General features: G+C 41.9%; 1 protein-coding gene across 2 annotated transcripts in view; it reads right to left on the bottom strand.

Annotated features, from left to right (window-relative positions):
• The window catches only part of prox1a (prospero homeobox 1a), a 34,291-nt gene extending 26,094 nt beyond the window's left edge, over positions 1 to 8,197 (bottom strand). The window contains exons 1-2 of one of the 2 annotated variants that reach the window (XM_088001777.1): positions 7,389 to 8,197; positions 3,094 to 5,127 (exon numbers count right to left, since the gene is read on the bottom strand). In XM_088001777.1, the coding sequence (XP_087857903.1) occupies positions 3,094 to 5,061 (1,968 nt within the window). In that variant the 5' untranslated portion in view covers positions 5,062 to 5,127; positions 7,389 to 8,197. The remainder of the gene's footprint in view (positions 1 to 3,093; positions 5,128 to 7,388) is intronic. The other variant, XM_015012862.2, reaches the window with a different exon arrangement.
• Positions 8,198 to 13,766: the final 5,569 nt, after the last annotated feature.

The following is a 13,766-nucleotide window of genomic DNA, read 5'->3' as shown; positions in this document are numbered from 1 at the left end:
GGCTTGGCGATAACACATGCCAAGCCTGAACATGACTGTCTGCTGCTGGCCACATCAGCTACGAAATAAGGTCTAAGAGATCCCAAACACTGTTCCAGGCAGTATGAAAAACCTTCTCGCACTCACATATTCAAATAGAGGCCTTGTCTTCCTAATGGATCCCCTGGATTGAACAGCGGAAAGGATGGAGATAGGCTGTTGGGGGCACCTTGAGGGATAGCATGGTTCCAGCCTTCAATTACATTCCCCCTCCTCCTCCCTCTGCTCCACCCCTGGCCCCCAAGCCTCTCAGTTGCTGCCAAACCCTTGGAGGAGCAAAAGAAAAGAAGGAGGAGAAGAAGAGAGGCACTGAGGCTTTGGACTCGGCCAGCGATGGGAAGAGTGGAACACATCTGCGCCACTGAACGGCCCAAGCCATTTCCATGGTGAATTAACGGCCGTATAATACATCTGATAATTTCAGTCTGGAGGATAAGACTATGAAAAGGGAACAGGGGTGGGACTGGGTGCGTGTTCAAACCCCAAACTGGTTTAATAAGTCAAATCAAGGTGGGGGGAGGGTGGGTGTGTGTGACTTAAAACGACACAGAATGAGCAACACAAAGTTTTTACTTTTACACTTGAGTGGCTTTCTCATGTACAGAGTGGGCTATCACCATTTAAAGTCAGTCAAGTGTCCAGATGTAGCTGTAGCTGTAGAGTGGGAAGAAGGCATCAGCTGCTAGATTGGATTGCCCTTGGCCTTTGGGCTACAGAGCAGAGCCAGCAAATCCTGAACCACGCTGGGCTCTGGCTCCTTAAAGACCCCGTCTACTTTGTCTGATTCAAGGGAGTGGGGGACAGAAAGTAGCGAGGGTCTTATGGGGGAAACCCTGGCAGGCTGGTGTTACTCAGTCAGGCCCGGCCAAAAGAGCAGCACTTCACTTTCCACACCACACCATCTGCTCCGACCAGGGAGGGTACAATGAATTCTCAGACAGAGGAAGAAAGAAAGAGAAAGAGAACTTGTTCTTAAAGCGTAGGTGTCCTTATATTCAGACTAATTTGTTTATGCTTTTTCAATTAGGATTAGACACACTTCCCCTTATCGGGCATTGAAATTTAACTTGCTCAGCCTTCAGCTCAATATCATCTCCCTTCAGCTACCAATTAAAAAGCCTCATACTTCCCGATTAGACATTTTCATTCCCAATTCACTCACAGCTTGCAAATGTAATTGTGATTGGACTTCAGGGTGGTGTGTGAGGCCATTATTTTGTCATGATGGTACGCTCACACCAGCTGGCCCACTGTTCGCCTGCCACATCTGACAAGATATCATCATTCTCACATCACTTCCCTAAAGCCCAAAGTCATGGGGCGGGGGGGTGAAATAGCTGCCACACTTCCTAATTCCAGGTGTAAGGACAAGAAAATTTGGAGTCGAACTCAGAACAAATGTGATAAGTGATAGCGGCCATCTGCTCCAAAATGCTGGTGAACTTGAACGGACCTCGCTAAATGTCTGACAAGCTGTCTCTGACTTCAGAGGTGGAAAAAAATAAAAAAGCTGTCACTAAAAATGCCAAACTTTTCAGTGAAATATTCATTAGGCGAATCAAAAACAAAACCTGAGAAAATGTGGACATGTTCTCACTTTTCCTTCTGTTTAGGGTAATACATCTGTTACTGCCCTGAATTTATAAATGCTGCCATGAAAGCCACAGCATCTGGCATATGAGGTTATTGTTTGATTATTTTGTACTTTCTCTTAGTCAATGCATGTCTCTCTCCCTTTTTTCCTTTTCATCCCTCCATCGGGAGCCCGTAGAAGCAAAGGATTATGGATCTCTGGAAAGCGTTCACCCTTGGGTCAGAAGACAAGACAAGGCGAGGTAATGAAAGATAAACAGCTCGCTGCAAACACCTGTTAACGTCCGCTTCAAAGAAAAGACGGAGAGGTGGGAGGGGGGAATTTGCAGGGAGTGAAAACAAAAAAAGAAGTATTTGGCTGCCAAGCAACAGCCGAAGGGCCCCCCAGGCTGTTGACAGATCTTTATGAAATGAAAAAAAGAGAAAAGAAACGACAATGATTGTGGGCTTTTACAACAGCGATGGATGATAAGAGGAACACAAGAGAAAACACAAGCAATCATAAATATACATCTTTACCCCAAGTCCTCAGGCAAACCTTTTGTGACACACACACACGTACGCACACGCACATGCACATGCACGCATACCATACACACACAAAAAAGACTAAACATTCAGGTGCACATAAAGGGAAAAACGAGATGTTCACTTAACTAATATATATCCAACAGGGAATAAGCTGTAGGATTAATTTCTTAAGCCTACTATGAATGTTAATGACTGGAAGACAAAGCTCTTTTTGGGCAGCCGGTGTGAGACAAATCAAACTTTCATAAGGGTTAGGGGGTGTTGAATGCTAAGGAGATATAAGGGTAACAGAGAAGGGACTGAACATTACTGTTTAAGCTATTAGCCCTGTGTCTATAGGGGATTCAATTTGAGCCTCCCACAGGGGGAAAGCCTCTTTATCCACAGGGCAGCATCAGGGCAAACTAGGGTTAAACTATACGCTAGGCTATACAACACCCTCGTGTCCCAAGTTTCAGGATGTCGTCTCCCTCCTTTAAATGTCATTTTTTAATAAAAAGGAAATGGGGTAATCACATCTCCTTGCAATAAAGTTACACACCAAAAGAAAGCTTTTAAAGCACTTAGGATTGAAGATGGAAGAAAATGCTGTTTTGGTGCTGCGAGAAGAGGTACGGGTATAAAAATAAATACAACAATGGAGAAGAGAACAGTAGTGGGAGGGAAAAGTGATTCATCAACAATTTCTCAGTTTCTTAGGCTAGTTTCAAACAGAATCAAAAGGATTTGATTTTTAACTCTTGGTGTATCAGACATGGTTTCTAGTAGGTCCGTAAGGGCTTCTATCACCTGAGAGCAAATTTTCCTCTTTTACGTAGGTAAAGATTAGTTCAAAATGAAAAATGCAGTGTGTAACAAGATACATTTAACTTTGGCTTTCACAATTCTAAAAATCTACAGCCCACCTTGATTTTTATTTTTAAAGGATACATTGCTGCCTGAGTAAGGTGAGATGTCAGCCATGTCCTGGAGATCACTGCACTCTGACTTGATTAGGGACAAGGACAGGCTTTCGGCTGTGCTGCCAGGGTGTGCTGGTGAACAAGAGCGATGGTGGTGCCCCAGGTGGTGACCTGATGCCATCTTTGTTCTCAAACTGGTGGTCTCTCTGGGCAGGTCCATGGAGTCTGGTGAAGTACGGTCCTTGCCTGGGTAAGCTGTGGGTGGGCCAATGGGAGTCTGGAAGGGGTAACCCATGAGTGGCAGTGGAAAGGGATGTCGAAAGGAGGGAGGGCTGAAGCCCATGGAGGCAGAGAGAGATGATGGATGGAGAGCTGGATGGTGGCTACCGCCATGGGCACCCACAGCTGAAGACTGGTGGTGATGCTCACTGGGTGTCTTACGTACTACTAAAGGCAGTGCCTCAGTTTGGTCATTGGTAGGCCCTGGTATGCCAGGCATGCTAGCAAAGGAATCCAGTGGATTAGGAATGATCACATCACCAAAACATTGCAGCCTCTGGTTAGCGGTGTGGAAATTTGGGTTGTCTCCATTGACAACAGCAGGAAATCTTTCAGGGGGTATAGATAGAGGTGGGAAGGCCTGCTGAGGAGTAGGGCGAGGAGGTTTAGCAAACACCTTTACCACTGTGTCCACCACCTGGGTCATGGCTGAGTTGAGCTCTTGCTTCAGTGTTTCTGCTAGCTGTTTACCTTCAGCATGCATGGAGGAACCTGGACCTCCCTGTCCTTTGTTTCGGCTGAGGCCATCTCTTCTTGGCTTCTCAGTGTCGGCCAACAAGGCCTGCTCCTGAAGCAGAGCCCGCGCCCTGTCAAGGAAATGGCCTGGATCCAAATCAGCCATCTCATTGTCAGAGCGCAAGTCATCTCCGCCCCGGTCATCTCCACCGGTGTCGGACCTGCCTGGGCTGTCCTCTGACATGTTTCCTATGTCATTGTGAAGGTCGGTGTGCTCTGAGTCATCGGTGGAGTCATAGATCTGAAAGAACTTCTCCTGGAGCTGCCGTAGTTGCTTTTGCATGTCCTCCAGCTGCAGCTTGAGCTGCCGCCGCTCCTCCTGCTTCTGTTCCTTTCTCTGACATACCAGCTGGGTGAAGCTTTGCTGCTGCTGCTGAGGCAGTCGCTGTTTGCGCTTATTCTCTCGGCTGCTACTGCACACTTCACCTCCCCGTGGACTGCCCGGGGCTTGCTGTTGGGACTGAGGAGGTGGACAATCCAGTTCTAGATCCCGCTCTCCATCCATCTCATGGTCACGCTCATGGCGGGAAGCAGCAGGCACCACCACGCTTGGCGAGTGGCTCATACCACGTATAATGTTCTCTACACGGGCCCGCTTGGCACGCAGGTGTTCATCATTGAGACGTTCAATGTCAAAGGTGGCCAGGCCAGGAGGACGACCAAATGGTGACAAGCACTCCTGAGGCGTGCTATCCTGGGAGGAGTTACTGCATGCATCTTCCTGCGGGGCATCAGAGCTAGCATTCGAGAGCCCTGATCCAGGGAAGCCTGATTCGACTCTATCTCCTCTTTCCCCTCTCTCAGGTCCGCCTCCATTTTTTGCAATGTTATTCTTGAGAAGCTGAGAGATAATGGTGGTGCCAGGGAAGGGCATCATGGCATCCTCATATGAGTTGGCCCTCTTCAGTAGCTTTCGGAGTACATTTGATTTGGACTCACTGTCGCCTGCTGACACGACGCCAGGCCCACCATGTGGCTGCACTACAGAGCACTCCATGGAGTCGTTGTCTGATCCGTGGTGAGAATGGGAGCTCAGAGAGTTCATGGCACTGAAAATGGCTGCTTTGGCGCGGGCGATGTTATCGGTAGTAGCTGCTGCTGTGGCGGAGGCTGTGCTACCCACTGTCCTCTTGACACCAATGTCCACACGTCGTCGCTTGGTCTGTCTGTTCAGGAGGGAGTCGCTGTCATGGTCCGGCATCACGGGCTGCTGCTATTGGGCCATATCCCACAAACCCAGTCCTCTAGGGTCAAAGCCTCTGAGTATCTATGCAGGGGAAGAAAATAAATGGGCATGACACACTAAAGTGAAATCTCCCGAAGGCCTTATTTTTTGTAAAGGTAGCAATTTGTCATTACGCGCGCACACACACACAATCTAAAACTGTAAGGTAGTTGAAATGAACAACTGCATTCAGAAATTTTAGCAATAAGATGCTCAAACCTTAAAAAAAACCTTGATTACATTAAGATAAGCATGATGGGGTCAGATTTAGGCCTTGGCTCGACATTCCAGGGCAAAGTCCTACATTTTATCCTCTCCCCTGTTACACGTTGCGCGACACTGAACCAGTTCCCACGGAATACAAAGCTGCATAAAATTATGATAATTACTTAAGTACTTGTCCTCATTTCCATGATTGTGCAGTGTAGCCCACATACGAGGCAGAAGCTCACAAATTCAAATCATAAGGAAATAGGGTTGGGATATATATATTTTTTAATGGTATACAGATAGAGGAAAAACATATTTTACACAATAAAGACACACTACTTGACTCTGCTGAGTAAATGAGCTTCATCAGCTTCAAGAAATTATTTTACACTGTGCCTATAAATTGTGCAGTTTTTAAAAACAAGTCCTGTGTTCACTCTGATCAATATGGCCATCATATCTTACACAATAGGGAGAATGACACAAAAAGAAGCACAAAATAGACCTATTGATTTTGGTGCCAGCGTGAGCTCACTTCTGTGTTTTTTGTTTGTCTTTTCATCTGGCAAGGGCAGTTAATTCTGCTCAAATGAATAGGTCACACGGGTCAACTCTGGCAAAGAGCAACTTAAAGCGCTCTTACAAAAACCCTAATGCCCCTCTGAAAGCAAAACGTTTTGTCAGTACAGGTCTGCGCGAATAATGCTATGTAAGCAGCGGTTGCAGAGTCTTAGTCAGAGCCACATCAGATGTTTCTCGTCTTAATTTTAAAGAATTTGTGGGAGGATATTTAACGTGCATGGAAGTGTAAAAGCAAAATGTAAAAATTCAACACGCCAATTTTTTCCCCCGTATGTCTTTAACATCACTAAAACAGCAGACGTTTATATTTATTTTTCCTTTTACTTTCATAAAAAAAATCGTTCTCTACACCAAATTTCATACAAGGATTTTTTTAGGCTTTTTATGAGTAAAATCTTTATAAATGCATGAAAGACGTGTGGAGTTAAAGAAACTGAGTCACATTTATATCAGTTATTATTATTTATATGACATAGTTATTTTTTTGTAGTTTTTGGAGGACATTTCCTAAAGCACCAGTGACATTTCCACAAGCATTATAAAATAACCCACCTTTCGACACTTTTACAAGATCAATGTAACTGTAATGGAACTGATTCACAAATTTACACTTCACACACCCTCTCAGAGCTGTTGGCGTTGTTGTACTCTGACACACGTGACATACTTATTTTCTTAAAAAAAAAATCAAAAATAAAATTTAAATCCTGCATAAAAGAATATAAAACCAGATTTTCTGAAAATATCTCCCTTAGCAAGTATTTTAAATGAAACCATTTGACAAATGGCCAAGACTTATTATGTCTTGAAAGCCATTTACAGCAGCTCGGAGAAGAAGCAATACACATAGGATTAAAACTTGACTGGATTGCTTTGGGATCTTAACAAAGAGCTTGAAATAGTTACCAGCACCTGTCTTTTTTTCTTATGTTGAAGCACCTGTCCCACATTGCCCCTCTCCCTTTCCATCTCCCTAATACAGAGATGGCAAATACAACGGATTTTGGGGGAGGTAATTAAAAAACCCCCAAAAAAGAACAACTTTTTCCTCACTAAAATGTTACATTTTTGGCAAAAATATGTAAACGAACCACCATACATGTAAAAATAACTTTTGCCTGAGTCAAACTGAAGTGACAATAAAACGGGCTCTGTATAAATAAAAACTGAGATATGGGGGGATGTCTTTGCTCGTTCAAACACAGGAGTTGCGCACACTGTTTCCAAACTGGTTGGTCATCTTCAGTACAGACTTCAAAGAAGATGGAAAATAAACGCCAAAAAGCCAAAAAGAAGGCGCTTAACGCTCTCCAATCGCCTGCGCAAAGTTCTTTCAGCAATTAATAATAATTAAAAAGGGGACAGAACACCACATACCCCACGGGACAAAGAGATCAATCTACAAACAGACAGGTCAAGCAAGTGGTCTAAATCAAAATTTCCGCCTTAAATAAACACGTTTGAATCGCGGAGTGCTAAATAAATAAATAAATCACACTTCTGAAACTTACTTCGCAGAGTTGCAAATCAACTCGATCTCTGCTTTGATGAGGAAGGCTGGGCTAACGTTCGCAAATCATCCTCACCAAAAAACACTGGCTGCTCACGCAACCCTCCGCACACACCGAGCTGAGGGAACCAAGTGCAGCCCTTGTTATCGCACCTATTCAGCTCGCTGGTGATTGGCAGAATAAGTGATGCTAGTTTAGAGTTCAATATCTGAACAAGAAAAAGTGAGGGAGCTTGTCCGAGGACAAGGTTACTTACCTGGTCCAAGATGAAGATTAAGGGGGGACAACTTGAACTCCTGCGGCGGCGAAAGAGAGAAAAGAGCCGCGGACTGCTGTGCGGAGGAGCTGGTGCAAAATATGAGGAAAGGAAGAGCTGGAATAAAGTGAGAGGCGCCAACTAAAAGAGACCAAAAATATAAAAAGAAAACGGGGAAAACTGGCTCTTGCGCGTCCGTCTCTCCTTCTATCCTCAGCTGTGGTCGAAAGAGTGAGAGACCTTGAAAGAAGACAGGAGAGAGAGGGAGAGAGGGAGAGAGAGAGAGAGTGAGAGAAGCTGTGCGTGTGTGCGTCTCTGAGGCGCGCTGGATGCAGAGCGGAGGACTGGATGCTGCTGGAGCGCTCCTCCGCCACTAAGATTCACTTTAAGACGCGGCTGAAGGAAACAGGAAGACGTGCGCGTCACGAGCGCCGTGATGTAACTGTCGCAGCCTACCAATAAGAAGCGTCCGCGAGGGCCGGGGGAACAACACGCTGAACTTGACCAGAGGAACGGGACTTGATCGTGCAGCCAAAGTGAGGGAGTGGGAGGAATAAAAGAAAGGAAATACAACTTATTGCTTATCTGTTTCTTCAGAAATGCGAGTAAGCATCGGTACGCTCGAAAATTTCATATTTTATCCGCAGCCGTTAGAGTCTTTTGGCTTCTAATTATCTTTTTAATTGCAAAGGTTCTAAAAAGTGAAAATTACCTAAGCTGATTAATATCAACAAATTTGTTTAAATAATAAAAAAAACGAACCATGAACGTCAGTATTGAAATAACATACATTAAAACATAACTTTATATTTTTTCCAAAATAGTTATAAAAATTACGAAAACCTAATTTTATGTTCTGCTTTTATTGACATCTTTCAGTTGAGTTCAGTTTTTTTTGCACCAAAATCCAAAATTAAAATATTCTTCCGATTCTTGAATTCTCTTTTTGTTTGCTGCTGTTGATGCTTATTTCTAATACATTTTCAATATTTCGCAAATGTAAGGAAGATTTTCCACAGCAAATCTGGCTGACGCGCGTTAGCATGGCATGCAGAAACCTTTTATGCTCAGAGTTCTCCTATTGGTTGCAACAATAAAAGGCGACTGTCCGATTAATGAAGTAGCAGGGCAGCACAGGGGATTCGAGTATTTTTTTTAATTTTTTTAATTTTTTTTGTTTTGGAATTCCGATTATCCCAGATAAATCTATATAAGAGGAGAGCTAAGAGTCTCTCTAGAAAAAAAGAAAAGAAAAGAAAAAAAGAAACACCCTGGCTAAGTGATAAATATATCCCTGAAATGTTTAACTGTCAATGTGATCCACAGCCGCGAACCGAAATATCCCAGTGAGTAAAGAGCATCAAAAGTGCTTCATTGGTAAACTTGAAAATATTGCTGGACTGGATGCAAATGATTTTTTTTTCTGTTTGATGAATTGCTGAATGTTCCTCATCTCCGCACCTGTAACTCCCGAAAGCCTGCGGACGGTGACATTCGATCTTTTCCATGGCGAAAAAAAAAAAAAAAAAAAAAAAAAAATGACGCTTCAGATTTATGACTTGATGACGGCTGTTGCTTTTTGGTCTTCCTTCATTCTTTTAAGCTCGATGCCCAAATTTACAGTGCGGCTTGTGCGCTCCGGAAAACAAACGTTTGAGTCATTGGTGCCGACAACAGGTGATTTCGCCTAACTGTTGCGCGGTGTTTGCCGACTTTAACGTGCAAGAAATTATTATTTTTTTTGTAAAATGCTTATTTTGCATAGGACTCTGTTTTCGGTGTAGCCAGAACCATCTATTTTGAGAAACTCTTATTTCTACAATAAAAACAAAAAATAGTAAGCAAGCTAATGTAAGCATTATTACTGATTCTTTTATTATTATTATTAAAATTGTAGGCAAAATTATTAAGAAATAGGAAAAAAAAATGTTTTCCTTTTCTTGCAATGTTTCTTTTAAGTTATCCATCCCTTTGCTTTTTATTTCCAGCTTTTCTTTCACTCCTTTTTAATCATTTGCACAAACAGGATCCTAAAGTACTTAACGAAAAATCTTATTTTCCATATACCCCTCTGTCAGGTGCCAAAAAGGAAAAGGCGAGTCTCTTTTCCATGTCGCAAGCAAGTGGGATTATTTTTTTCTTTCTTTCTTTTTTAGGACGAACAAAATGCAACGAAGTCAGCAAAAGTTTAGTGTCTGGAGTGGCTTTTCCAAAGCAGGTGTCCCGGTCCCCTTACTCCCCTAAACTGCTCCGTGGCTCGATTTGGCCCTCCGGCTCCCCTGGGTGCCGTCGATACGCACACAGGCTGGAAAAACAGGGCCGGGACATTAAAGAAAAGCTTGTTTGCAAAAGGAAAGACTCGGGCGAGGTGAAGAGGAAACCTGATGGTTTTAACACTGGCTGGCAGCGCTTATCGCGGCCCGTTCCAGGTGGATCAACCCGCCGCATTTATTCCAAACTCACCCCCCCTCACCTCCACGTTCTTTTTTTTTTTTTTTTTTTTTTGGGTCCAGCGCAACACACCTCGATGGCCGAGACTGATAATGCGCTGCGGCATTCCGCGCTGATGGGTAAATTTACAGGGATATTTATTGGAGCATCGTCCAAGTAAATGAGGAAGGCCGTGAACACAGTATTTTCCCCAGAGGTGCTGTAAACTTACTGTAAATCAAATTTAGAGCAGTAACGAACAGGCCTGCGGCGCAAAGAGTAAGTATTTGCGCCATATATTTTGTATCAATGACGTGTCAGATGATGATGATTATTATTATTATAATTATTATTATATTTTTATTATGAGTAGTAATAGTATTGGCAGTATGGCTGTCTGCCCAGGGCAGCTCTACCTAGAGAAGGCAATGATAAAAAAAGGGAAATAAATAAAATAAAATAAAATAAAATAAAATGAAACCCATTTGGTGTGGACAGTATAACACGATTAAAACATTGTTGTTTGATTAGCAGTATCATATCGTTAGGTGCTACATTCAAGTTTTTTTTTTTTTGGTAATAATTTAAGAAGTCTCCCTAGTTAGACTTGTCAGACCAGAACAATGTTATTCAGTCACAAACAGAAATGTTTTCAAAAGTGATCAGAGATTTCAAACTGGGTTTGTACTTGTGACGGTTCAAAAAGGAGCACTGTAAAGTGGTTTTGGCACTAAAATCATTTTAGATTGACACACTTAAAAACTTTTCAGTGTCACAAACCTTTATGTGTTGTCAAATGTTTTTCTCTATCTATCTATCTATCTATCTATCTATCTATCTATCTATCTATCTATCTATCTATCTATCTATCTATCTATCTATCTATCTATCTATCTATCTATCTATCTATCTATCTATCTATCTATCTATCTATCTATCTATCTGGGTTTGGCTGGAATATGAGTGACATACATTAATAATGATTACTATCATGATTATTATTTTTTTATAGTTTTGTTTTCTGTTGGCACTCTCCCAGCCATTCGAAGGCAGGAAATCAGCAAAGTGTAAGCAAACTTAGTGGACATTATTTGGAAGAGGAAGCAATCTCTTATAAAAATGACCTTAATCAGATAATGACTTGATGAGCTCCATACAACAGTTCCATTCCTTTTCAGAGAGACAGTTTTCAGAGAAATGATGGCGAGATAAAACACACAGAGAGAAACACACACAAACATGCACGCAGACACGCAGCAACACACGCACACACACACGCACACACACACGTACAGTGATGGTAGCGCTAAAAGCTGTTTTGTTCCGGTGAGGTCTCCGGGTCTCTGAATAAAAAGGTTTAGGAGACAGGACCGAGAGGAGGAGGAGAGGATTTGAGTGTAATAAGTGAGTAGGAGTCTGAAGTCCTTGTTGGACCTCGTGTCCGAGACTTAATGTATTCAGCTTTCGTTATCCATGACAACGATGAGGATGCTGGAGGAAGAGAGATGGCCACTTGTTTTTTTTCTTCTTTGGGTTGTTTGGAAATGTTTTTTTTTTTTTTTTTGGTTAAAAAGGAGCCTGCATGACCAGAACATAAAATAAGAACCAACTGTTTTGTCTTGTTGCTGCAGTGAAATAACACCAATTTACATATATGTTATTATTACCTTCAAAGCAGAGATGATTGGCAGATTGCGAACCCCCACAATTCACTAGGCTACAAGTAGTGGTGATTTTGGCTTATGTTTGTGCCTGTTTGCTTGTGTGTGTGTGTGTTTGTGTGTGTGCGTGTGTGTGTGTGTGTGTGTGTGTGCGTGACAGAAAGAAAGAAGAGAAGAGAAGGGAGTGGGTCATCCTCTGTGGCCTCTTTAATGGCTGTCCACTGAATGAACACACATTACAAATTCAAATATGTTTTATTTGCATGGATGCCTATTGGCCATCGCTGCAGAATATAATACATGGCCTAAACACAACCTCACAATGAAATATGAGAGCACGTCCACCCCCAAAAAACAAACAAACAAAAAAAAATAAAAATAAAACAAAACATGAACACAATTCTCTAATGACACTTGTATCGTCCTGTCCAAGAGATAACACTTTGCAACACCTTTCAGGATTATAGGGACCCTGTGATTTCAACATTTTAGATAAAAACCTCGAAGTTGGAAAAAAAAAAAAATCAGGCTTGTGAGGAAGTAATGGACAATGAAAGCCACATTGTGCAGTGTGGATGGTGAAAATGCAGCAGTTCCATTAAAAGCAAATGTCAATGTTTTGCTGCCAAACGTCTTACACTAATTTAGAATTTAACTAAGAAATCAATATAACAGCTTGAATAAGTTTTCAAAAGGGGACAGGCAGGAATTATGCATGATCCTTTTTGGGGCGAGGGGACTGTTAGATTGATCATGGGGTTGCAGGTGCTTCGTTGAGCTTGGGTCGAATTTAGGGGGAGGGGATTGGGAGTAGAAGTGAGTAATCAACTTTAAGAACAACTGGCATGCTATTGTGGACATGACACGTATAAAAGAGTGACTGACTTACTAAATAAATAAAAATAAACACATAGATTGATTAATTAAATGTTACAGACTTACAGCTTCTTTAAGTGTGTCCCCTATTTTTCTAGATTCATAATAAAAATATTTTATGTATAAGAGATTGGCTGACCAGAGAGGACATTTTTACGGTGTCCCCCAATGTCACTAAGTTGCACTTACATGAGTGAATTTGACTTTTCTGTGTTTCAGGTTGGAAATGCAACAACTGTCGATGAAGGTTGAATTCAAAATTGAAATAACCAAGCAACCCTTAGTTCAGGTTAAGATGCAGTGAAAGCTGCATGTGTAAACTATTTTTTAGTACTTCTGATGGTTTTCCTCTAATTGAAGTAGCTGAACATGTATTGTTTCAAAACCTATATTTGTGATCATAATCCTTTAGGGCAAATTTGAGATTGTTTGAGATTGTATGTCTTGCTAATAATAATTGTTGCAAAATTAGCAAAATCACAGACTATCTTGTTCATAATATCATTCAAAAGTCCAAGCTAACAAATCAGACACACCACTAGCAGCTCAGCTTGACTGCATGTTTGACATTAGCATTAGCTACATAGCCGAATTTGCTAAAGCTTAATGTGAAATTGAATTCTTGCTGTAGTACAGCAAGTTTTTCCACCACAAGTCTTATAATGTTTCCTGTCTTTTACCAAGTTCATCTATTTATAACAAAACCCACACAGAGATTTCAGCCTCGCTGTTCTCTGCTGGAGACCACACATTACAACGTAGGAAAAACCTTTTTTTTTTTTTTTTTAAACATAAATAATTTTAGCAGCATACTGTGCTATTTCTGTCTAGATAAATAGTTTTTTCTGGAATATTTTCAGAAAGCATAAAAAACAGAGATCATTTATTAAAGATTTCCTGTTGGCAAGAATAAACAATCTTAAACTTCATCTGTATCTAAGTATCAATCTAACGTAATTTTAATGAAAAAAGGAAACATGTGGGTTGGGGCACCAGAACTGTCTGCAGCCCAGGGCTCCACGTCCCCCTCAATCCGGCCCTGTACATATGCCTTACAAATAACTGAGAAAGTGCTTAAATCTCTGCTTGTAATGGAAGTTACACCAAAGTCAACTAGAACGTAGGGTGTCCAAAAGTAAACTGACACACTCCCAG

This window comes from Poecilia mexicana, unplaced genomic scaffold (assembly GCF_051168715.1).
Source record: "Poecilia mexicana isolate PSO_F unplaced genomic scaffold, ASM5116871v1 scaffold_21, whole genome shotgun sequence".
In the NCBI taxonomy this organism is placed as follows: Eukaryota; Metazoa; Chordata; class Actinopteri; order Cyprinodontiformes; family Poeciliidae; genus Poecilia; species Poecilia mexicana.
This window is presented reverse-complemented; position numbering and strand designations above follow the sequence as displayed.